This window comes from Eptesicus fuscus, chromosome 9 (genome assembly GCF_027574615.1).
Source record: "Eptesicus fuscus isolate TK198812 chromosome 9, DD_ASM_mEF_20220401, whole genome shotgun sequence".
Lineage (NCBI taxonomy): Eukaryota > Metazoa > Chordata > Mammalia > Chiroptera > Vespertilionidae > Eptesicus > Eptesicus fuscus.
The window spans coordinates 20,021,355-20,046,872 of record NC_072481.1 but is presented as its reverse complement, the minus strand read 5'-3'; the positions used below and the strand labels follow the sequence as shown (position 1 = coordinate 20,046,872).

Here is a 25,518-nt window from a genome sequence, read left to right as displayed (position 1 = left end):
ATGATCACCTCCATGATGAGAAACAGTTATATGACTTGCCCAATAAACTCAAATATATTTAACCTAGCCAGATGAAATAATTATAGTATACACAAATTCAATGGAATACCATGTATTGTTTAAAAAGGACCCAATTTTAAAATTAATCTGTAATATTTGATACATACAAAAAGAAACAATGTTGTTACCAAACAAAATAATACAATGAGAATCTGTAAACCCACCACCAATCTAAGAACTAGAATATTATTAATATGTCTGGGCACTGGCTGGGTAGCTCAGTTGGTTACAGTCATCCCGATATGCCGAGGTTGCACAGGACAACACTCCAACCAACTGAGTCACACAGGCCAGGGATCACTCTTTTTTTTTTTTTTTTTTAAATATATTTTATTGATTTTAGAGAGGAAGGGAGAAGGAGAGATAGAAACATCAATGATGAGAGAGAATCGATTGGCTGCCTCCTGCATGCCCCCTACTGGGGATCGATCCCGCAACCCAGGCATGTGCCCTTGGCTGGAATGAAACCTGGAGACCCTTCAGTCCACAGGCCAACGCTCTATCCACTGAGCCAAACCAGCCAGGGCCAGGGCTCACCTTTTTTATGGAGCCGTATTTCATTCATTTTTCTTGTTACATTATTTCACTGCATAAATATATCATAATGTAACCATTTTTATGCTGGTCTTCCACGCCCGACTTCCCCCACCCCCCATTTTATTCTATTACAAACCTCTTGGAAAGTTGTTAAGCTTAGGTGGTAGGTACAAGTTTTCTCAAATTATTTTTTTGCTTGAAAGCTAAAATTTTATCATTGGCAACAAATACTGACTTCTTTTTTTTTCTTTTTAAATCCTCACCTGAGGATATTTTTCCACTGATTTTTAGAGAGAATGGGAGAGGGAAAGACTGAGAGAAATATCTATGTGGAGAGAAACACATCAATTGGTTGCCTCTTGTACACACCCCAACCAGGGCCCAGGCCAGGAAGTAGTCTGCAACCAAGGTATGTGCCCTTGACCAGAATCGAACTCAGGATCCTTCAGTACACAGGCCAAATCTCTATCCACTGAGCCAAACTGGCTGGAGCCTGACGTACTTCTTTGCATTTTAAGAAAATGTCTGCCCAATACCTAAGTGTGAATAATGAGTTTTTTTGTCAGTCATTCTTTCAAGTAAAAACAGTGTTGATTTAAAAACGTCTAGTTTAGCCCTAGCTGGTTTGGCTCAGTGGATAGAGCGTCGGCCTGCAGACCAAAGGGTCCCAGGTTCAATTCTGGTCAAGGGCATATGCCTGGGCTGCGGCCTCGGTCCAACGTGCAGAAGGCATCCCATCAATGATGTTTCTATCTCTCTCTTCCTCTCCCTTCCTCTCTGAAATCAATAAAAAATATTTTAAAAAAAGTCTAGTTTTAAGGGTAAAAGAAACTAAGGAGAAAATAAACAAATGGGACTACACCAAAATAAAAAGCTTCTGTACAGCAAAAGAAACCATCAAAAAAACAAAAAGGGAGCCCAATGTATGGGAGAATATATTTGGCAATGATATATCTGATAAAGGGTTAATATCCAAAATATATAAGGAACTCATACAACTTTACAAAAGGAAGATTAAAAGTCCAATTAAAAAATGGGCAAAGGACCTAAATAGACCCTTCTCCAGAGTGAATATACAGAGGGCTAAGAGACATATGAAAAATTGCTCAACGTCACTGATCATCAGAAAGATGCAAATTAAAATGACATTGAGGTATCATCTCACACCTGTCAGAATGGCTATCATCAACAAATCAACAAATGACAAGTGGTGGTGAGGATGTGGAGAAAAGGGAACCCTAGTACACTGCTGGTGGGAATACAGACTGGTGCAGCTATTATGGAAAACAGTATGGAGTTTCCTCAAAAAAAAAAAAAAAATTAAATATGGAACTGCCATTTGACCCAGTGATCCCACTTCTAGGAATATATCCTAAGAAACTCAAAACACCAATCGGAAAGAATATATACACCCTTATGTTCATAGCAGCATAATTTATAATAGCTAAGATATGGAAACAGCCCAAGTGCCCATCAGTAGGAGTGGATAAAAAAAACTGTGGTACATTTACACCCTGGAATAGTATGCAGCAGTAAAAAAGAAGAATCTCTTACCCTTGGAGACAGCAGAGAACAGTGTTCTCAACCTTTCTAACGCCGCGACCCTTTAATACAGTTCCTCATGGTGTGGTGACCCCCAACCATAAAATTATTTTTGTTGCTACTTCATCACTGTAATTTTGCTACTGTTAATGAATCGTAATGTAAATATCTGTGTTTTCAGATGGTCTTAGGCTCTACAGCAGCGGTTCTCAATCTGTGGGTCGCGACCCACAGGTTGAGAACCGCTAGCAGGGTTGCCTAAGAAAACACAGATATTTACATTACGATTCATAACAGTAGCAAAATTACAGTTATGAAGTAGCAACAAAAATAATTTTATGGTTGGGGGTCACCACAACATGAGGAACTATATTAAAGGGTCGCGGCATTAGAAAGGTTGAGAACCACTGGCATAGAGGGACCTGGAGAGTATCATGCTAAGTGAAATAAGTCAGTCAGAGAAAGACAAGCATCACATGATCTCACTCATGTGGAATCTATTAAACAAAATAAACTGATGAACAGAGTGGATCCAGAGACTTGGAAGCATGGTACACAGTGCGGAATCTCAGAGTGAAGGCTGGGGAGGGTAGGTGGGTGGGAGGTAATCAACCAAAGACCTTGTATGCATATATGCATAACCCATGGACACAGACAATAGGGTGGTGAAGGCCTGTGATGGGGGAGTGGAGGGGGTCAATGGGGGGAAAAGGAGGATATATATAATACTTTCAACAATAAAGTTTAAAAAATAATAAACCAAACAAAAAATTAACTGACCTACCTGACCAGGGCCTAAAATAAAAGGCGGGGGTGGGGGAGTGTCTAGGTTAGGACCTGGCCAGTGTGGCTCAGTTGGTTGGGTGTTGTCCTGTGCATGGAAGTGTTGCTCATTCGATTCCTGGTCAGGGCACATGCCTGGTTGTGGGTTCAGTCCCACATGGGAGATGTGCAGGAGGCAGCCAATCGATATTATGCGCTCACATATTATTGAACACAAGCACTGTGACAGTATGACAGTCAATCTTATAACTAAGATAGCTACTAAGTGACTAACGGGTGTGTAGCATATACAGCGTGAATCCACTGGACAAAGGGATGATTCTGCTTAGAATGGTGCACAATTTAAAACTTATAGTATTTTATTTCTGGAATTTTTCTTAATATTTTCTGACCATAGTTGACCACAAGTAGCTATAACCATGAAAAGTTAAATTGCAGATAAAAGGGGACTACTATCCCCAAGGCAACCACAATATCTAAAACAAAATTAATGAAACAGTAACCCATACACAAAAAAATTAAAAAAATACACAAAAGGAAATGAAACAGGAATCAAAACAATTCACTACAAAAAAATCAACTAAACACAAAAGATAGTAATGAAGGGAGAGAGACAAAAAAGGCATCAGATATACATAAAACAAAAAATAGCGGAAGTCCTTCCTTATCAGTAATTATATGTAAATGGATGAAATTCTCCAGTCAAAAGGCAGAGATTGGTAGAATGAATAAAAAACCAAACACGGCCCTAAGCAGTTTGGCTCAGTGGACAGAGCGTCGGCCTGTGGACTGAAGGGTCCCAGGTTCGATTACAGTCAAGGGCATGCACCTTGGTTGTGGGCACATCCCCAGTAGGGGGTGTGCAGGAGGCAGATGATTGATGTTTCTCTCTCATCGATGTTTCTAACTCTCTCTCCCGCTCTGTAAAAAATCAATAAAATATATTATAAAAAAAACAAAAAAAAAAACAAATACGAGCCAACTGATGATGCCTGCAAATATTTACTGTATATTCAAAGACACAAATGGGCTGAAAGTAAATGAATGGAAGAAGATTATTTCATGCAAATGGTAACCAAAAGACAGCTGGTATGGCTATACTAATATTAGACAAAAATCTTTGTTACAACAGACAAAGAAGGACATTACATACATAATGTAATTGACAAAAGGGTCAATTCATGAAGATATAACAATTATAAAATAAATGCACCAAATTAGAACCTCAAAATATATGCAACAGTGATAGGCTTGAATGGAAAAATGATTCTACATTAATATTTGGAGACTTCAACATACCATTTTCAATAATGAATAGAATACCTAGATAGAAAATTAATCAGGAAATAGAGAACCTCAACATTATAAATCAGCTACTAAACCTAAAAGATATATATAATATTCCACTCAACAACAACAGAATATACCTTCTAAAGCATACATGGAACATCCTCCAGGACAGACCATGTTTGGCCACAAAAAGAGTCTCAATAAATGTAAGATTGAAATCTTAAGTATCTTCTAAGACCACATGAAACAAAGGTAGAAATAAACATCAGAAAAAACACTGGGAGATACCACTTCATACCTACTAGAATGGCTGTAACAAAAACAAAAGAAAACAAAATAACAAGGTGTCAAGAATGTGAAGAAATTGGAAACTAAGGAGATTAAAAATCGCACAGAGTAGGAGGATGCTGCATGGACATGCTCCCGAAACAAGCTGGAATTACAACTGAAATAACGGAAAGGCTTCCTGAATAATCAATGGAAAACTTACAGGAGAGAATCCTGATACCCAAGGACCGAAGGTGGAGGCTGGACACCCACAGACTGCAACTGAAGTCCCAGAGAGATATCTCAGCTGGCGGGGGGTAGGGGGGTGGGGGGAGGGGAGGGTGCCACTGAGAACTCAGGGATCTAATCCTCGAGCTGGGCTTCCCAGCAGAGAGCACCAAACTGAGGAGGGTACCCACATAACACCTAGCTGTGAAAAGCAATGGGGTGCTGTCTGCCAAGGGAGAGGAAGCTGCAAGTTCGGGCCCCCTCTTAAAGGGCCAATGCACAAAAATTCCCTGTGGAGCCACCACCTTGTACTCTGGCAGAGGGAGGGTGAAGTGGACTAGAGCTGCGAGAGCAGAAGGCAGGCACCCCAGGTGTCCTGGGCTGAGTCATTCCCTCACACAGCGGAGGACATCTTTCCCACATAGACATCTGCCTTGCCTAGGGGGAAGACAGTTGACACACCCTATTGGAAAACACCTTGCCCTGAGGCCACTTAAAAGATTAAAAATAACAATTACCCTCCAGGCAGAAGCAACTGCCCCACCCTGCTGAAAAACTGTCGACACGCCTGAGGACGATTGCCTGGGGGCAATTCAAGTTAGAATCCTATTAGTCTGTAGACTGAGGCAGTCTATGGAGGCTTTGAGATTTTGCCTGATCCAATTAGTCAGAAACAGCCTTCAACACTGTACTGCACTAGAGATTGAGAGGTGTAGAGGATCTACCCAAAACATAGTCACAAACCCAAACAACCAAAATGAGGAAACAAAGAAAGAACCCCCAAAAGAAAGAACTAGCAAATTCTCCAGAAGAGATAAATGAAGCAGAGATAAGAAATTTATCTGAAATAGAGTTCAGAGTAATGATGTTAAAAATGCTCAACAGTACGAAAAAAGATATAGTAACTATGAAAAAAGGATAGTCTGAGATAAAGAATGACATAACACAAATAATGAACACATTGGAAGAAATACACAACAGATTAGGGGAAGCTGAGGATCAAATCAGTGAATTAGAAGACAGAGTTGAAAATATCACTCAATTAGAGAACCAAAAAGAAAAAACAATTAAAAAACAGGAGGAAAGCTTAAGGGAGCTGTGGGACAATGTGAAATGTAACAATATTAGAATAGTAGGTGTGCCAGAAGAGGGAGAAAGGGAGAAAGGAATAGAGAAGGTGTTTGAAGAAATAATGGCAGAAAACTTCCCTAACCTGGTAAAGGAAAAAGTCACACAAGGAGGCACAGAGAACCCCAAACAAGAAGAATCCAAACAGACCCACACCCAGACACATCATAATTAAAATGCCAAAAATTAAAGACAAAGAGAGAATGTTAAAGGCAGCAAGAGAAAAACTGTTACCTACAAAGGAGTTCCCATAAGGCTGACACCTGATTTCTCAACAGAAACTCTACAGGCCAGAAGGGAATGGCATGAAGTACATAAGGTAATGGAAAGCAACGATCTAAGACCAAGATTACTATATCCAGCAAGGCTATCATTCAAAATAGATGGTCAAATAAAGAGCTCCCCAGACCAAAAAAAAAAAAAAAAAAAAGGCTAACGGAGTTCATCACCACCAAGCCAGCATTGCAAGAAATACTAAAAGGTTTGCTGTAAGGGATTGCTGAGAAGAAACAGAGAAACCTAGCCATACAGAATTAAAATGGCTATAAATAAGTACCTCTCAATAATAACCCTAAATGTAAATGGATTAAATGCTCCAATCAAAAGGTGTAGGGTAGCTGAATGGATACAAAAACATGACCCAACTATATGCTGTCTACAGGTGGTCCATGAGGTCTGAAAGGTCGGCGACCACTGGACTCTACAAGAGACCCACCTCAAAACAAAAGACACACACAGGATGAAAGTGAAGGGCTGGGAAAAAAATTTCCCATGCAAATGAAAAAGAAAAAAAACGCTGGAGTAGCAACATTTGTGGAATATACTGAACAACATAAACCAATGAACAAAAATAGAGCCAGAGGGGGGAAAATATATACTAGAACGTAACAGAAGTAATCCTGTTATTTGCAGATTTTTAATATTTCCTATAACTTTTGTGATATACTATGTTAGTACAGTTTTGGTAATATTATTATACTTAAAATCCTTTTATTCTTGAAATGTGTATTGCATGTAATATTATCATATATAAGATCATTTTCTTGAATAATTAGTGTTTACTGTATGTAACATTGTCATATATTTAAAATTGTTTTTCTTGAGATATTGTTTATTGCATGTAACATTATATTTAAGATCATTTTTCTTGAAATATTAAGGTTGATTGCATGTAACATTATATTTAAAATCGTTTTTCTTGAAATAAAAAACCTGAAAAAAAAATTCATAAAAAAGGAACTGGAAACTGGTGCCCTGCTACGGGAATGTAAAATGGTGTAACCTTTGGGGAAAACGGTATGGCAGTTCCTCAAAAAATAATTAAACACACTTATCATGTGACCTAGAAATTCTACTGTTTGGCATATATGTATCAAAAAGAATTGGGAACAGGGACTCAATCAGATACTATATGTCAATGTTCAATTGCAGTGTTATTCATAATAGCCAATAGATAAAAACAACCCATGAAAAAACATTTAACAAACAAAAAGATGAAAACAACCCAGGTATCCACCAACAGATAAATGAATAAACAAAATGTGACATATACATAAAATGGAATATTATTTAGTCATAAAAAGGAATGAAGGTCTGACATATGCTACAAATATAGTATGCTAATTGAAATAAATCAGACACAAAAAGATAAATATATGATTCCACTTATATGAGGTAATTAAAGTAGTTAAACTCATAAAGACAGAAAATAGATTAGAGGTTATCAGATACTGGGGGAGGGGGATATGGGGAATTATTGCCTAATGGGTTGAGTTTCTGTTTGGGGTAATGAAAAGTTTGGAAATAGTGGGGATCGTGGTACAACATTGTATATGTAATTAATGCTACGTAATTGTATACTTCAAAATGGTTAAAATGGTACATTTTGTTATATTTTACCACACACAAAAATTTTTTTAAATTGTAGCATACCTCCTCCAATTAAATCTGACATGGAATCCCTGTTCTATGTTTTCTTATATTCTGTATTTATCCATTTGCATTCATTCATCACAGGGCCAATTATATTAACTATATGTTCTTATTGTCTATATTCCTGATATTCTGGTATTTGGGAGATTTACAGACCCAGGGAGAGACTGCCCCTCTCAGGCCTACTAATTCCTAAAGATCACTTGCCTAAGAGCATGCCTTTGATATGCAAACTAACCAATCAAAAGCCATATCTCCTCTATCTAGCTTGTAGGTAGACCCCAGGAGGAAATATTCCACGGCCAGGTAATAGGCAACTAGAGACTACACCTATAGACCAAAGCCCTTCAGAATGATTCAAACTAGCTTAACCCTAAACTGTTTACTCTGCCCTGCCTTCACTTTCCCTTGGAAACCCTAATACAGGCTGTTTCCTTAACCTTCCACTGGCTCCTGTCTCTTCTGCCTCTCCACCATTTGGTGTTTTCCTCTGTGACAAATGTGTGGCATAAAGTGACACCCTCTCTGAGACCACTGAGTATAATACACATCTTCCTTCCAAGCCTTGTTCTTGCCTCCTCCTGTGGCTGGAGTGACTTTATCATACCTTACCCAATATTTTAAAAACTATCTCATTATTTTAAAAATTGATAAAAGTGAAGCTGATTGTGCTGAAGTACGAGTAGAGGAATCCTTACTAAGTAGGTTATAAACATTTCTCATTCTACAAATTTCTAATCTGAAGCAGGTACTAAAAGTACTGCAAAAGGGATGAAAAACAAGCTTTATAGGCACACAGAAAAAAAAAAAAACTAACTCTAATATTTCCCCTTTTCTGGAGTGGTTGGGGTGACTGTGATTAGAGTTTAAAAAGAAATCTCCTGGGGAGTGTGAGAGGGGTTCTAAAAAAGAAAGAAAGAAAGAAAGAAATCTCCTGGCCCAGCCAGAGTGGCTCAGTGGTTGAGCATTGGCCTATGAACCCGGAGATCATGGTTTGATTTCTGGTCAGGGCACATGCCCAGGTTGCAGGCTCGATCCTCAGTGTGGGGAGTGCAGGAGGCAGCTGATTAATTATTCTCTCCCATCATTGATGGTTCTCTCTCTTTCTCCCTCTCCCTCCTCTCTGAAATTTAAAAAAAAAAAAAAAAATTTTTTTTTTAAAAGAAAGAAATCTTCTGGTACACCCCCCTAGAGGCACATCACTCGAATCTCCTTTTCAGATGATTTTTTCTTTCCCCTAAACTGTAAGGGTCCCCCTGACAGGGGAGCAGCAGGCAGCGGCAGCTCATTCTGAGCTAACCCCCTGAATCTGTCTCCAGTGAGCTGACAGCAGCCCTGCCTAGGCTCTATCCTGTTGCTTCTTCTATCCTAGGCCCTTCCTTGTTTCACTGCTCCCAGCTTTAATAAATGTACTCTCAAAATCAAAAAATAAATCTCCCGATATAAATTGTCTAACCACTATGCTGTACACCTGAAATATAATATTAACTGTAATGGAAATTTTAATAAAGACATCTACACTAATAATAGACAAATATGTAAATTGACCAGACCTCCAGCACCCCACAGCCAATCAGGAGCAAGAATGCAAATTAACCCAACAAAGATGGCGGGCCTGTGGGCATTGCAGAGGTACGCAGGCACCGAGCGGCTAGGGGCGGGGCGGGCCACTTGGGGCCTACGCGCATAGGTGCCGAGCAGTCTGGTCCTATCAGCCCAGCCTGTGGGCTGCTGGAGTTCGCAGTCCTTTTCGTTTGTGCAGCCCCTGGACAGGAAGCGGGAACCAAGAGCGCGGGAAGCACCAGGAATTCTGGGAATCGTAGTTCTGGTGGCAGACACGTTGTGGGATCTCCTAGACCCGTGGTCAGCAAACTGCGGCTCATGAGCCACATCCGGCTCTTTGGCCTCTTGAGTGTGGCTCTTCCAAAAATACCATGGCCTGGGCAAGTCTATTTTGAAGAAGTGGCATTAGAAGAAGTTTATTTTAAAAAATTTGGCTCTCAAAAGAAATTTCAATCATTGTACTGTTGATATTTGACTCTGTTGACTAATGAGTTTGCCGACCCCTGTCCTAGACACTAGAGCAAAGTGAGCCTGGAGCAAGTTACTGTTGCGGGTGGGGATGGAGGGAAAGCAAAGGTGAGAGACATAAGTAAAGTCACAGTGTTGAGGAAAAATTAAAGGGAAGAGATCCAGAAACTTCTAGGAAATCTCCACCAATGGAGCAAAGAAAAAAAAAAAAGACCTCTATTATTCTGTGAGCATCAAACCAAACTGGGTTGTGGTCTCAGACAATGTGCTCATGATTGCAAAGACAGACAGAAACTCCCGGATTGGAGAGGGCTCCCCTGAGGGCTCCCAGATTGGAGAGGGTGCAGGTCGGGCTGAGGGACCCACCCCCGTGCACGAATCTTTGTGCACCGGGCCCCTAGTTCTATATAATAAAAGGCTAATATGCAAATCAACCAAACAGCGGAATGACCGTTGCTATGACGCGCACTGACCACCAGGGGGCAGGCACTCAATGCAGGAGCTGCCCCCTGGTGGTCAGTGTGCTCCCACAGGGGGAGTGCTGTTCAGCCAGAAGCCAGGCCCACGGCTGGCAAGTGCAGCAGTGGAGGTGGGAGCCTCTCCCACCTCCATGGCAGCGCTAAGGATGTCCAACTCCTGGCCTAAGCCAGCAGTAGGACTCCCCTGAGGGCTCTTGGACTGAGAGAGGGCGCAGGCCGGGCCGAGAAGCCCCCCCGCCCCCGTGCACGAATTTCACGTACCGGGCCTCTAGTAAATAAATAAGTCTCCCAAGGATAAGATTTGGGCTGGTTCAAGCAGGAGATTCACCTTGGGGTTGGAAATGGAATAAATGAGAGGGGGGGAAATAGTCTATTAAGAGAATCTGAGGGAAAAAGAAATGAAAATGAAAGATGAGAAGAGAGCTGAATTCTAGAGTTAAACATACTGAGAAAATGAAACTTCAGAGACGGTGCCCTGAGTCATTCTAGAAAGTAGTCTGGCAAACCAACAGCATCAACTGGGTCTTAGAATGTGCAAGTCTCCATTCCCACTTGACAAAGCCCAAGTGGATTTATCATTAAACAAAAAACCAGGGCAGGAGCTTCCCTCTGGGGTCTCTAATTACCCCTGTGCCTCGAGACTAACAGGCACAGGACAGATTCCTAAAGCCGGCACTGTGGACTTGTCCCCCATTACCTGACAGATGGTTTTTCATGACTCTGAACCTGGGCCCTTCCTGAGGGCTGTTTTCTCCTTCCAGCAAAGCTGACAGTGAAGCTGGAAGGAGACCCAGGTTGTACTTCTTTAGTCACCATGGTGACAAGAAACTATCACAAATATTTGCTTATGACTTCACTGGAGAAGCCAAGCAGGGAAGACTGGATTGGAAGGAAGAACATCTGCAGAAGCACATCTGGAATCAGCAACCAAAGAAGGCTGGACTCTTGTTTATGGGACCAGCAGGCAAATCAAACCCGGGACCCTTCAGTCTGTGGGCCAAACTGGCTAGGGCTGCATCTGTATCTTTTTTTTTTTTTTTTTTGACACTATGTGCATCTATATCTTAATCTTCATATTGGATTAGGGCCTTACCCCAGTATTAAGACCCTATCTCCAAATACAGTCACATTTTGAGGTACTGAAGGTTAGGATTTCAACATCTGAAGGAGGAAGTATAATTCAGGCCATAGCAGAGTCTATACTTATTTTGTATTATTATTGCTAGTCCGTTGTTTCTAAAAGCTTAGAAAAGCCATGTCAGTATTAGACATTAATTTCCTAGAAATGGGAGGTATAACTTCAGGGATCTATTTACTTTGTGAGAGTTCCTTGACTAAGAAAACCCAAGGCAGTCAGGTGCTAGAAAAAGTATATTTGTATTGTGGATTTCTTGATCCAGGCCCAGCAAGTAAGGGGGTGCATGATGAAAAAAGCCCCCTTGCCTTCTTGTCCCATAAACAAGAGTCCAGCCTTCTGGAGTGTTGATATTTGGCTCTGTTGACTAATGAGTTTGCCGACCACTGGCCTAGAAGAACCTGAAAGAGTTATATTTAGGAGATAAGGGAACTAACCTTATTTTCTAGGTAATGACACAACAATCTTCTAAGGAAATGGGCCCTAGAACACTATGAAGCTGTCAAGTCTTTTCAAATTACTTCCTTTGTCCTGGTGCTAAATTGCGTGAGCCCTCCCCTCCTGTTTGAAGAGGGAGTCTTTCTAATAAAATGTTATTGTAGCTGCCTAGGCAAAGAGAATGAGCTAAGGTTTTAAATCAGGCAGACTATTGGACATATGCTACAGTTACGAAGTTTTGCAATTTATCACGATCCACTGAAAGTTACTTAATGGCACTGGGAAGAGAGATAAAAGAGATGCATTGGTATCTCCCATTTTAAGGCCTCTTCCTTAAAGAAAGTAAGAAACCTGATTCTTCTCAGGCTGGATTTGTGTGTTTTTTTGTTTTTAAGCTGGCCTCTCTGACTTTTCACTAGGAATTCTCTAGCAAATATGCATCAACATAAGATCCCTAGGTTAAAACACTATGGCCACATGGCAGTAATGAAAGAGAAAGGAGTTAAGAGTGTACTGAGGTATAGAGTCCATAGCCTCAGTGAGCTACTAAGATTTGATATGCCTCTTTGTAGATATAATCCTTAATCTTCACAATAATCCTGAGAATACATTTTACAGATGAGAGAATTGAGACTCAGAGATTAAATAATAAACCATGATGCTAAAAAGTCAACCCTGACCTATTTGGTCCCAAACTCCAGGTTCTTGTCATTTCCTGAAAAGGAAGAGACTGATAACAAGCAAATCCATCAGAATTCTGGGTTGGGGACTGCTCAATCACCAATAAACAAACAAATCTGCTCACATTCCAGAATTTCAGTTAATCACAAACTCAAATGACTTAAAAGGTAACGTCTAGAGGTTAATGATTTTTAAAAAATATATTTTATTGATTTTTTACAGAGAGGAAGGGAGAGGAATAGAGAGTTAAAAACATCGATCAGCTGCCTCCTGCACACTCCCCACCGGGTATGTGCCCCCAACCAATGTACATGCCCTTGACTGGAATCGAACCTGGGACCCTTGAGTCCGCAGGCCGACGCCCTATCCACTGAGCCAAACCAGTTAGGGCAAGATTAATTATTTTTAATAGGGGAGTTACAATAATAAAGCAGGGATTGTACTTATAATCAATTTTTACATTGTGCCAGCCAAACAAAATTTGACAGGGGGACTTACTCCTGACTGCTGGATCTTGAAGTCATAAGACAAGAGGTGGCCTGTGCATGCCTGTTATGCCTTGTGAATGCTATTTATATTTGATCCTCAGTGTGTGACACCAGCTTTGGTAATTAAATTAAAAGCTTACATTTTATTGCTTAATTCTACAAATTAAAACTTGTCATGATTAATTATGTCAAGTGCTGAAAAGAGAAATGTCAATAAGATCTGAATGAACATCTAGCAGCTAGTTAAGTCTAAGTTATTTTCTCACATCAAGTAAAAGTTTCGCTGAAACCGGTTTGGCTCAGTGGATAGAGCGTCGGCCTGCGGACTGAAGGGTCCCAGGTTCGATTCCAGTCAGGGGCATGTACCTCGGTTGCGGGCACATCTCCAGTGGGAGGTGTGCAGGAGGCAGCTGGTCGATGTTTCTCTCTCATCGATGTTTCTGGCTCTCTATCCCTCTCCCTTCCTCTCTGTAAAAAGTCAATAAAATATATTTTTAAAAAAGTAAAAGTTTCAAAATTCACTAAAAATAAGAAACTTATTTTTTTTCTATGGTTTTGCTTTTTCTGAAGAATAAACAGTTCTGGATAATTTTAAATTTTGATTACATTATTTATATATTTATAAATGCTAACTTGCATATGCAATTTGATACATTACAATGTATATAAATAATATTACAAGTTACGTAGTAAATACAGCTATCAAACTTAGTTAAGTGCAAATAGCTTTTCAATTTAACTTTTAAAATAAAAATTTTGTTTAGTCATTCTTAACCCTGCACTGAATAAAAAACAAGCTTTATGCTTTCTCTCTTTATATATAAAGCAAAGATGCACTTATTATATGTAAAAAGGCATAGAGTATATGCATTAACATTTAATGGGAGGGATGCATACGGGGGAAAACTGTCCAAAAAGGCTCCTTAGGTGAGTGATAATGAAAGAAAAGGTTGAGAAACACACTGATATAAGGGATTAGGCATTTGTCCAATATCTTCTTAGCTTTTCAGCCAGAAACTTGGAGAGTCACCCTGGACAACTCGTTTTCCTTTATCCACCATCCAATCACTGAGGATGGCCATCTTTATTTCCCAATTATTTCTGGACTCACTTTTTCTCTGTTCCTACTATCATTGACCTAATTCAGGTCTTCATGATGTCTTGCCTAGATTTTATAAGAGCCTCTTTAACCTGTTCCTTTTTTCTTTACACCATACTTCTTGAAACAGTTTGCCTCTCCTCTCTCATTTCTTATCCCACTCCAATTTGCTTCCATGCCATTGAAATATTTTGTAAAAGCCACTATTGAAACAAGTGCATAATGCTAAGGTTTACCTTTAATATAGGTATGTGTGTGTATCCTATATAATAAAAGGCTAATATGCAAATAGACCAAACGGCGGAATGACCAGTCCCTATGACGCGCTCTGACCACCAGGGGGCAAATGCTCAATGCAGGAGCTGCCCCCTTACGGTCAGTGCACTCCCACAGGGGGAGTGACGCTCAGCCAGAAGCCAGGCTCTGGCAAGCACAGCGTTGGTGGCAGGAGTCTCTCCTGCCTCTGTGGCAGCTCTAAGGATGTCCTCCACAGCAGTGCTAAGGATGTCCGACTGACAGCTTAGGCCCATACCCCATGTCGGCCTAAGCTGTCAGTAAGACATCCACCGAGGGCTCCCAGACTGCATGAGGGCACAGGCTGAATTTCATGCACCGGGCCTCTAGTATATATATGTATATATATATATATATATAACTGCCAGTATTAACTATGTATATATGGCCTATTAATACTTGCAATTTTGATCTGATAGCCACATTTTCCTTAAGAAAGTTTGAGAGTTATACCAAGCAGGTAAGGACACTAGCTCATTCATATTTAACATACTACGTCATATTGTAGTCTGTGTGACTAATTATAAGAGGATTTATAAGTTATCTAGTTTTAACTAAATTAAGATCCACAAAATGAATAAATGGTTTAGAGTCCTATCAAAAAACTAAATGGAAAACAATCCTATATAATAAAGCTTAATATGCTAAGTGTCAGACAGTTCAACCAGTCACTATGACATGCACTGAGCACCAGGGGACAGATGCTCCGACTGGTAGGTTAGCTTGCTGCTGGGGTCTCGCGGATCGGGACTGGGCGAGACAGGCCGGACATGCTCTAGAGCCCTCCTATGGTCCCTCTCCAGCCCCGATTGTGCAGTGGGGTCCCTCGGCCTGGCCTGTGCCCTCTCACAATCCAGGACTCCTTGGGGGAAGTCGGAGAGCTGGTTTTGGCCCGATCCCTGCAGGCCAGGCCGAGGGACCCCACCAGCGCACGAATCCATGCACGGGGCCTCTAGTGTTAATATAAGCACAGCACTAGCTGGTTTGGCTCAGCAGATAAGAGTGCCCTGCAGACTGAAGGATCCCGGGTTCGATTCCAGTTAAGGGCACATGCCTGGGTTGCGGGCTTGATTCCCAGTAGGGGGTGTGTAGGAAGCAGCTGATCAATGATTCTCTCTCATCATTGATGTTTTTCTCTCTCTCCCTCTCCGAAATCAATTAAGATATATTAAAAAACAAATAATATAAGCACAAAAGGAACAAAAGAACAGCAGAGCTGATGTCTCTAGAAATATGAGCTCCTAGTACCAAAATTACACCTGCTTTCACAATAAAACAAAACAAAATATATAATGACCAGCTAATCAGAACTAAGTCAGCCAAAAACTTTAAATTATCTAAAAGATAATTTAAAATATGGACTTAGCCGAAACCGGTTTGGCTCAGTGGATAGAGCGTCGGCCTGCGGACTCAAGGGTCCCGGGTTTGATTCTGGTCAAGGGCATGTACCTTGGTTGCGGGCACATCCCCAGTAAGGGGTGTGCAAAAGGCAGCTGATCGATGTTTCTCTTTCATCGATGTTTCTAACTCTCTACCCCTCTCTCTTCCTCTCTGTAAAAAAAAAATCAATAAAATAAAATATGGACTTATGGCAGGGCACACTCTTTTTCTCTCTTGAGCATGCCGGCGCCTTTCCTCCTCTCCTTACCATAGGTGCGTTCTCTCTGCCTCGCTTTTTCCTAAGCTCAAAGGGCCCTTCTTCTGCCTTTGTAACTCATTCCCAGAGCCCTGACAGCCCAACAGGCTCACCTTTTCTAATTCTGTGACTTTCTAAAACTTTCACTTGTAATTGAAAAAATAAAAATAAAAAGGACTTAACAATCTCTTGTTCATCTCACTCCAAATGGTATATTATGTTTAAAAATATCTACTGCTCAGTGTGGCTCAGTGGATTGAGTGTCATCCCATGCACCAAGGGATCACTGGTTTGATTCCTGGTCAGAGCACATGTCCAGGTTGCAGGGCTGGTTCCCAAGTAGGGGTGTGCAAGAGGCAGCCAATCAATCAATGATTCTCATGACTGATGTTTCTATCTCTCTCTCTCCAAAATAAAGAATATATTTTTAAAAAACTAAAGAAAACAAAACTACCAAGCCCTAGCCAGTTGTGTAGTGGTTAGAGGCCTGAGGTGTTGCAGGTTCGATTCTGATCAAGGGCACATAACTCGGTTGCAGGCTAGGTCTCCAGCGCCCTAGGGGATCATGGGGGAGGCAACCAATCAATGTGTCTCTCACACATCGATGCTTCTCTATGTCTCTCCCCTTCCCTTACTCTCTCTCTCTATAATATCTATATATATATAATCTATATATATATATATATCTCCGTGGCTGAGGATCAACAACAAAATAATGATAATAATAATGCCTACTGCATACAAAATGCTAAGGATCAGCAAGATGTTTAAAAACTTGTCTTCATCCTTTTAATATGTATTTTTAAATACATAAAATTCAGTAAAATACATAAAATATTTAAGAAATATTTTATAGCCCAGGCAGCATGGCTCAGTGGTTGAGCATCAACCTATGAACCAGGAGGTCAACTTCAGGGAGTAGATTGCATGGGACTCTCTAGTTGGCCTGCCAGTCTCCATTTGGTTGATTTCATGCAATTACCCACTGTAATTTAAACTCTAGGGATTTCAATAGGAAGATAGATTTTTGTCTGTTTTGTTCACCACTGTATTTCCAAGGCCTTAGAACAATCTCTGGCACATAGTAGGCATTCAATAAATATTTGCTGACCCGGCCAGTGTGGCCTAGTGGTTGAGTGTAGACCTATGAATTAGGAGGTCATGGTTCCATTCCTTGACCAGGAACATGCCCGGGTTTCGGGCTCAGTCCCCCAGTAGGGGGCGTGCAGGAGGCAGCCCATCAATGATTCTTTCTCATCATTGATGTTTCTTTCTCACCCTCTCCCTTCATCTCTGAAATCAATAAGAATATATATTTATTTTTTTAAAAAGGTTGAACCCCACAGAGTTAATACTCTTCATGGTACTAGGTCAGTGATGGCGAACCTATGACACACATAGCCATTTCTGATGACACGCAGCCGCTGAGGTGGCCGCATGCCGAGGATGAAACATTTGCTGCTCCTGAGGATGAAACATTTGCAAAATAATGTTTTTTCCTCAAAGTGATACACTACCCGAGTTATGCTCAGTGTTTTGACGAAGTTTGACACACCAAGCTCAAAAGGTTGCCCATCACTGTACTAGGCTGTGAGAAAAGCTCACACAAAGCAATTTAGAGAAGACCTTAGTAACAGGATAACACAGTATCCAACAACTGCCAATACAGAAAGGCAAGAAACAAGTAAGAAACCAAAGATAGATATAGTTTCTATCTTATGCCCTAGTGTGTGGGTCAACAGCCACCAATAACAAAAATGCAGGCCCTAGCCGGTTTGGCTCAGTGGATAGAGCATTGGCCTGCGGACTGAAGGGTGCAGGGTCAATTCCAGTCAAGGGCACATGCCCAGGTTTCAGGCTTGATCCCCAGGAGGGCGTACAGGAGGCAGCCAATCAATGATTCTCTCTCATCATTGATGTTTCTATCTCTCGCTCCCTCTCTGAAATCAATAAAAATATATTTAAGAAAAATAAAATGCAGGAAAAGAAATCCAAGAAGGAGTGAGTTTGGTGCTTGTGAGATAGATAGTGATTGATGGTTTGGTGCCTTCTCTGCAAGAAGCTGTTATGAACGGTAGGGTGGGTAGGTAAGGCTGGAGGTAACGAAAAGAAGAGATGGGCTAAATGACTTCCTGACCTAGAAGGGTTATTATCAGTTAGAAAGGCTTTGTTACTTGCACCCAAAAGCAAACTAAAAGTGGTCTTCAGTATACTATTTAAGGGCAAAGATAGGACAGTTCCAAAGTTGGCTAATTCAGTGACTCAAAAACATGAGATCAGATTCTTTTTATCTTCTCTACCCTCACCCTAACAACAGCCTATTCTTATAAATTCTGCCTCATGATCCTAGCATTGCCAATGGCAATTTCAGAGTTAGAAAGGGCTTTCCGTTCCAGAGGCAGAACATTGTCCTTCAGATAGCCCATATTTTGGTTGGAGCCAAACCACCTGAGTAAGTAGTTCCTCTATTTGCTATCTCTGAACTTTCACAAGTTACTGAATCTCTCTGTGCTTCAATTTCCTCAACTAGAACATGAGAATCTGAGAATTAAGTGAGTCAATATTCCAGTACTTAAGACACTTAGATGTTAGGCATTTAGACCTAAAAAAAATATGGTACTTAGTGCCTAGCACATAGGAAGTTCTATATAATTTTTGGCTATTATTATAGCTTTTTCAGCTGTCTTTTTTTTTGAAGTTGATTGGTGATATCTGGATTAAAATATAAGCTGGCAAAAATAATAAATAAAACACGGCAAATCTCTTTTTAAATAAGGAAGGCTTTTCCAGAAGTCACCCAGACTTCCCTTCACATCTAATTAGCCAGAACTGTATCACAAGCCCAGGCCTAAATCAATCACTGAGTAGGGAGCTAGAATTACAATGATTGGTTTAGAGTTTATATTAATCAAGACCTATCCCTGGGGCTGGGGAGGGGCTGCCAGATTCCTGGTTAGCAAGGTGGCAGGAATGGTGATAAAACCACCAGTGTCTGCCAACACTTAGTTTTGAGAGGTTATGGTCTCTGCCAGGGAGGGTTAGAATAAGGAACAGGGCTCCTAATGGCAATGAAATCACTACAAAGGTCTGAGAAGGCTAGTGAAGTTTGGCACAGGAGAAATAGCATCGGATGTAGGCCAGAGCTCAAGGAGAGTACACCAGAGAGGTGGTGAAATACAACAGGTTCTAGATTCATGTAGGTGTGGTGCAGACCACCTGCCTTGGACCATCACCTAATCTCAAAGCCTCAGTTTACTCATTTATAAATGAGGAAAACCCAAACTAACTCAGATTTGATGTTAGGATTAAATGTATCCTTATACTAGTTTCACTCCCATGGTATAAGGACCAGCCAAAACAAACAAAAAAAAACCCCACAACAGCTGGAAGGTCGGAAAGGCAAGGTGGGACAGGGAGAGGTACCTGAAATAGAGTTGGGGAGACAAGAGGAGGCAGCCTGACTCTAGATTAAAAATCCCTTTCAGGCCCTAGCTGGTTTGGCTCAGTGGATAGAGCATCGGCCTGTGGACTGAAGGGTCCCAGGTTCAATTCCAGTCAAGGGCACATGCCTGGGTTGCGGGCTAGGTCCCTGGTGGGGGGCTGTGCAGGAGGCAGCCAATCAATGACTCTCATCACTGATGTATCTATCTCTCTCTCTGAAAGCAATAAAAATATATTAAAAAAGAAAAATCCCTTTCAGGACCTTGGTCAGGTTTTGTTGCTCCACTGAAGAACTTTCAAAGTCTACTGGAAAAGGACTATTTTACTTCACACCTTAAGTCTTTCAAGAGGTTTATGTGCAGCAAAATAGGTAAGAATCTCACTTCTGGCTTTACTACTTACTGTGTTATCTTCTTTGAGGTAGTTTCTCAATCTGTAAAAATGGGAGTAAATCACCACCAAATTTATTTCACTGAACTTAAACTAAACATTAGCTCCTTCACTTTGAGGCATCAGTATTCCTGAACTTGAAGGCCAATACAAAATCCGTAACATTAAAGCCCCTAAAATTTTTCAATACATAAAGCAGCAGTTACAAAGAAAGGCATATCAGCCTTAATGGAGGATTCTGGAAACCAGAGCACTTAAGAAAAAGGAACTAAGATTATTGACAGTGGAAAATAATCCATTCTGATATTTATGAAGCTCTTACTAGGCTTCCAACACTGTGTTATATCATTTGTTCTCAAACACCTTGATAACACTGCCCCCTCACTCTTTCTAGAGATGAGGAAATGAAGACTCAAAGAAAAACAACATTTATTGAGGATACGCTAGATGCTTTCCGTATGTATTACTGCATTCGACACCTAAGTGACTTCCCTGGATGAGAGCTAGGAAGCAACAGGCAGGATTGTAACACCAGATTTGACTCTACAGTCATTGCCTTGCAGCTCAAGGTAATCATTTATGTTTTCTCAGGATCAGGGATCTTACAAAACTCAATCCTAGAGTCTCATTTAGCGCGCGCACACACACACACACACACACACACACATATTTGGGGTTAGCAATTCAATTTGCAGTTTTTCAGTTTCGTTCAGACTAAAAATTTCAAAGTGGTCCCACTAGCAAAAAACACACCCACCCACCCTTACAACTTTGTCTCGTTAAAAGCTTTCTTTCACCCTTTTCCAGCCCAACCACTAGGGGGCCAGGCTCATAACGAGGGTTCTGGAGTAATCACCCTGTTTTAGGCACCCTGTGACCTTGGGTAAGTTACCTTACCTCTCGAAGCCTCAGTTTCCTTATCTGTAAAATAGGGATACCAGTAGTACCCACCTCATTAGGTTGTGCATATTAAGTAAAACGTGACACCTAAACACTCAGAACAATACCTGCACATAGAAAGTGCTCAGCAAATCTTTTTTTTCTTTTTCTTTTTTCTGGAGAGGAAATACCAGATGTTTCTGTCCCTGAGCCCAAAAGCTTTGCCACCGTCGTTTCCCTGAGCACAAGCCTTGCCAGCCGGAGTCCCTTAAGAAAGCGCAACAGGTCGCTTTTGCTCCTAAGTCCCCGACCTACGTATGGCCACAAGGTGTTGTTGGCCTTTGGTTTTCTACCACGACGAAGGCTGTCACTCGGCCCAACCGAACCACCCCATTTCCGCCCGGGCTGGGGAAGTTCTGCAGGCCTTCGGCCGCCCAAGCTGTCTTTGGCATGGCTACCCTTGGTTACAGGCCTGGAGCTGGCTCGCCTGGCGCCCCCACACCGGAGGACTCCACCCGCGACGCAGGTAGGGCTTCCCTCAGTTCGGGGGAGCCACTGACTACATCAAGATGCGCGTCGGGGAAGCACACGCCGGGAGGAGGCTCCCTCGGCACCGCCCGGGCCTGCGGCGGGGAGCCCGGCCCCAAGTCCCAGTCTCCACAGCGCAGGCCGGAGGGTCGGCCCCTTTCTAGCCCCCAGCAATGCTTGGGCTCCGGCCCAGGCACACCACGTGGGGGCTCCAGGCGTGGCAACGCTCCCGGAACCAGCCCCCGAAGACGGCTCCCCGCAGGGGGCCCTCGCCCGGTCCCTACACGGCCTGAGCAGCACTCCCGGCCTGGCTTCTCCCCAAAACCTATTTGGAGGGGCCTCCGACATCCTCTGCAGATTGCAGGCAGACTGTCGCCAGACCCCAAGCCCCGAGACCGCCTCGGCTGGAGGTCCCAGTGCCTGGTTTCCTTACTCACCCATCGCGGCTCCGCTCGCTCCTACTTGGCGGCGGCGGCGGCGGCTTCGGCGGCAGCTTCAGCAGACAATATGGCGGACCTGCAGGACGGCAGCCCCGAACGGACAAACAACCTAACATTCAACCCCGGGAAGAAATGCGCTCTCAGCCCTCCAGGGGAGCTTACACACAAGAGCGCATTTAAAGAGACTGCAGCTACTAAAGGCGGGGAATGGGGATGGACTATGAAAAGGGTGGGTGGAGAGAGATTGATATTAAAGCCAATCGTAGACCCTGCACTGGATATGATAAAGGCTCACTTGAAGAGGCGAAATGACTTGCTCAAGGATATAGAGATAAGAAAATAAAGAAGTCAAGAGGAAACAGGATTGCAATCTTATTGTGAGTTAAAAAGTAGAAAAATGAGACCAGTGCAGTGCTTTATAGTTGGCAGAGCTACTGTATTTCATTGATTTTCGCAGCAAGCTCTCTGAGGGCAGAGGTCAGTTCTGTATTTTTCATCACTATCTCCCAACACCTAGTACAGTATCTGGCACATGGTATGTGCTCTATACATAATTGTTGAATGAATAAACAAACGAACAGGTCTGTGAGTCACACAAAGCATGGAAAGTGATTTCCCTTTTTAGAGATGAGAAAATGGGAGCCTTGAGTGTTGTCATGCCTTTTGAATCATGAAATTTTATGGCTGGTACACATTAGGCCGCTCTTTTTGCATGACAGGCCAGTCCTGTTCCTCACCTCAACACACAGGGAAGCTATGACTTCAAGTCACTGGTCCCAAGAGGAAGCTGTCTTTTGGAAGCAGAATGTGGGATCTGGGCTTCCAGGTCCTGTCACAACAAATTGCCAGCTAAGGGAAACAACTCAAAAAGCTAACTTTAAAACTCAGGGTCAGGAAAGGGAGTACTATCTTTCTCTTTCTACTGCCACTGCTCAAGGACAGACCTCTTCAGTAGCTTCTGCTCTATTTTGCCTGCCTCCTCACTGGTTCCCTGGTCCCAGGTTTTCCCACTCGCACCTAATCATCTTAAAAGCAGATACCTTGCCCTAGCTGGTTTGGCTCAGTGGATAGGGCTGTGGACTGAAGGGTACCAGGTTCGATTCCAGACAAGGGCGTGTGGGAGGCACCTTCCATTCTCTCTCAGAAAAAAAAAAAAAAAATCAATAGAGGTGAGGATTAACAACAACAAAAAAGCAGATACCTTATCATGTCATACCTATGCTTAACAACTTCATAACTTCCTACTGTCCCTCCTTACGTAATGCCCCCAAATTCAATCTGACACACAGGCTGAGAATCGAACAAGCAAATTTTTGGTGCATTGGGTGACACCCAACCAAGCCATATCAACCAGGGCAGCTATTTCTTGTCTGGGAAGCTCTTTATCTGTGCTTCAATTCTAAATGATAGCTTTGAAGGTAGAGTAATCTTAGTTGTTGTAGGTCCTTGCTTGTCATCACTTTGAATATTTCTTGCCTATCCCTTCTGGCCTGCAGTTTCTTTTGAGAAATGAGCTGACAGTCTTATAAGAGCTCCCTTATAGGTAATTAACTGCTTTTCTCTTGCTGCTTTTAAGATTCTCTCTGCCTCTAACATTTTGCATTTTAATTATGATGTATCTTAGTGTGGGCCTCACTGGGTTCATCTTGTTTAAAGAAGTTTTCTGTTATTATTTTTCTTTTCTTTTTTAATCCTTTCCCGGAGATATTTTTCCATTGATTTTTAGACAGAGTGGAAGAGAGAGGGAAAGACAGAGAGAAATATGGATGTGAGAGAAACACATCAATTGGTTGCCTCATGTACATGCCCCAACCAGGGCCTAGCCGGGAAGGAGACTGCAACCGAAGTAGTGCCCTTGACCCTTGACCGAAATCAAACCTGGGACCCTTCAGTTCACAGGCCGACACTCTATCCACTGAGCCAAACCAGCTAGGGCTGTTATTTTTTTAAATAGGTTTGCAATTTCTTGCTCTCTCCCTTCTTCTTCCTGCACCCCTATGATGGCAAAGTTGGTATGCTTGAAGTTGTCCCAGAGGCTCCTTATACTATCCTCATTTTTTTGGATTCTTTTTTCTTTTTGCTTTTCTGAATGGGTGTTTTTTACTTCCTTACATTCCAAGTCAATGATTTGCTTCTCGGCTTCATGGACTCAACTGAAAATTATAATTTATTTCAGTTAGTGTATCCTTCATTTCTGACTGTTTCTTTTTTTCTTAATATTGTTATTTTTTTATTGGTTTTAGAGAGAAAGGCAGAGGGAGAGATAGAAACATCAATGATGAGAGAGAACCATTGATTGGCTGCCTCTTGCACTCCCCCTACTGGGGATCGAGCTCACAACTCAGGCATGTGCCCTTGACCGGAATCGAACCCGGGACCCTTCAGTCCACAGGCCAACACTCTATCCATTGAGCCAAACCAGCTAGAGCTCTAATTCTTTAAAAAAAAAAAAGTTTTTATTGATTTTAGAGAAAGAGGAAGGGACAAACATCTATGTGAGAGAGACATGGATCAGCCATCTCCTGCATGCTCCACACTGGAGATCGAACCCACAACCCCGGGCACATGTCCTGACCAGGATCAAACCGTGACCTCCTGGTTCATAGGTTGATGCTCAACCACTGAGCCATGGTGGCCGGGCCAGGGCTCTTTCTTTTTTATGCTGTTGAGGTTCTCATTAAGTTCCTTGAGCATCTTTATAACCAGTGGTTTGAACTCTGCATCTAGTCGATTGCTTGTCTCCGTTTTGTTTGGTTCTTTGTTCTGTTCTTTCATTTGGGACGTGTTTGTCTCCTCATTTTGGCAGCCTCCATGTGTTTGTTTCTATGTATTAGAGCTGCTATGTCGCCCAGGCTTGGTAGAGTAGCCTATTGTAGTAGATGTCCTGTAGGATCCAATGGGCCAGCCTCCTTGATCACCCAAGCTGGGCACTCTAGTTGCACCCCTCCCCACCCGTGGGCTATGTATACCCTCCTGTTATAGTTGAATCTTGATTGCTGTTGGCACATCAATGGGAGGGATTTACCCCCAGGCTAATCCGCTGCAAGGACCGGCTGCCACCACCAACCACCGTGAAGGATCAGGTGTGCAGGGGCCTGCCCCACAGAGCAGCACACACTTCAGCAGGGCTCTGTAGCCCTGAGTCTGCCTCTTGAGTGTGTCACTGTGGTGGTGGTTGGGTGGTTTTCCAATGTGACCTGAAGCTGTTCACTGGGTGCACTGGCTCCTGGAAGGTGCAGGCCTGCTCTTAGATACGTCAGTATTGGCTCTCACTCCTATAGGTGGGGCTGGAACCCCAACCTGCTACAACTTAGCTGTGGCTGTGCCCACCCAACTCCACAGGACAAAGTAGCCAACAAACCCTGGAAACTGCAGGTGGCGCAGGACCCGGAGGAGGGCCATGAGGCCTCACATAAACTCTTATAAAAACTCTCAAGCCCTAGCTGGTTTGGCTCAGAGGATAGAGGGTCAGCCTATGGACTGAAGGGTCCTGGGTTCAATTATATCAAGGGCACATGCCCAGGTTGCGGACTGGATCCCCAGTAGGGGTGTGCAAGAGGCAGCCAATCAATGATTCTCTCATCATTGATGTTTCTCTTTCCCTCACCCTTCCTCTCTGAAATCAATAAAAATATATTTTAAAAAACACACAACTCTCAACATAAATGAAATAAAGCAAATGCTATGTAACTAAAAAAATTTTTTCTATAGCTTTGGGCATTCTTATGTTGTATCTTCATATTTGTAGCTGTCTCAGTGCCTAGTACAATGCCTGCATCAACAAAGGCACCA

General features: G+C 42.3%; 1 protein-coding gene across 4 annotated transcripts in view; it reads right to left on the bottom strand.

Annotated features, from left to right (window-relative positions):
- Nucleotides 1-21,854, bottom strand: part of KPNA6 (karyopherin subunit alpha 6) — a 38,847-nt gene extending 16,993 nt beyond the window's left edge. The window contains exons 1-2 of one of the 4 annotated variants that reach the window (XM_054720393.1): nt 21,739-21,854; nt 10,405-10,417 (exon numbers count right to left, since the gene is read on the bottom strand). In XM_054720393.1, coding sequence (XP_054576368.1) covers nt 10,405-10,417; nt 21,739-21,842 — 117 coding nt within the window. In that variant the 5' untranslated portion in view covers nt 21,843-21,854. Of the gene's footprint in view, nt 1-10,404; nt 10,418-10,974; nt 11,043-20,886; nt 21,293-21,723 lie in introns of those variants that run through there. The other 3 variants (XM_008157018.3, XM_028133279.2, XM_008157015.3) reach the window with 3 other exon arrangements.
- Between the last annotated feature and the right edge of the window lie 3,664 nt (nt 21,855-25,518).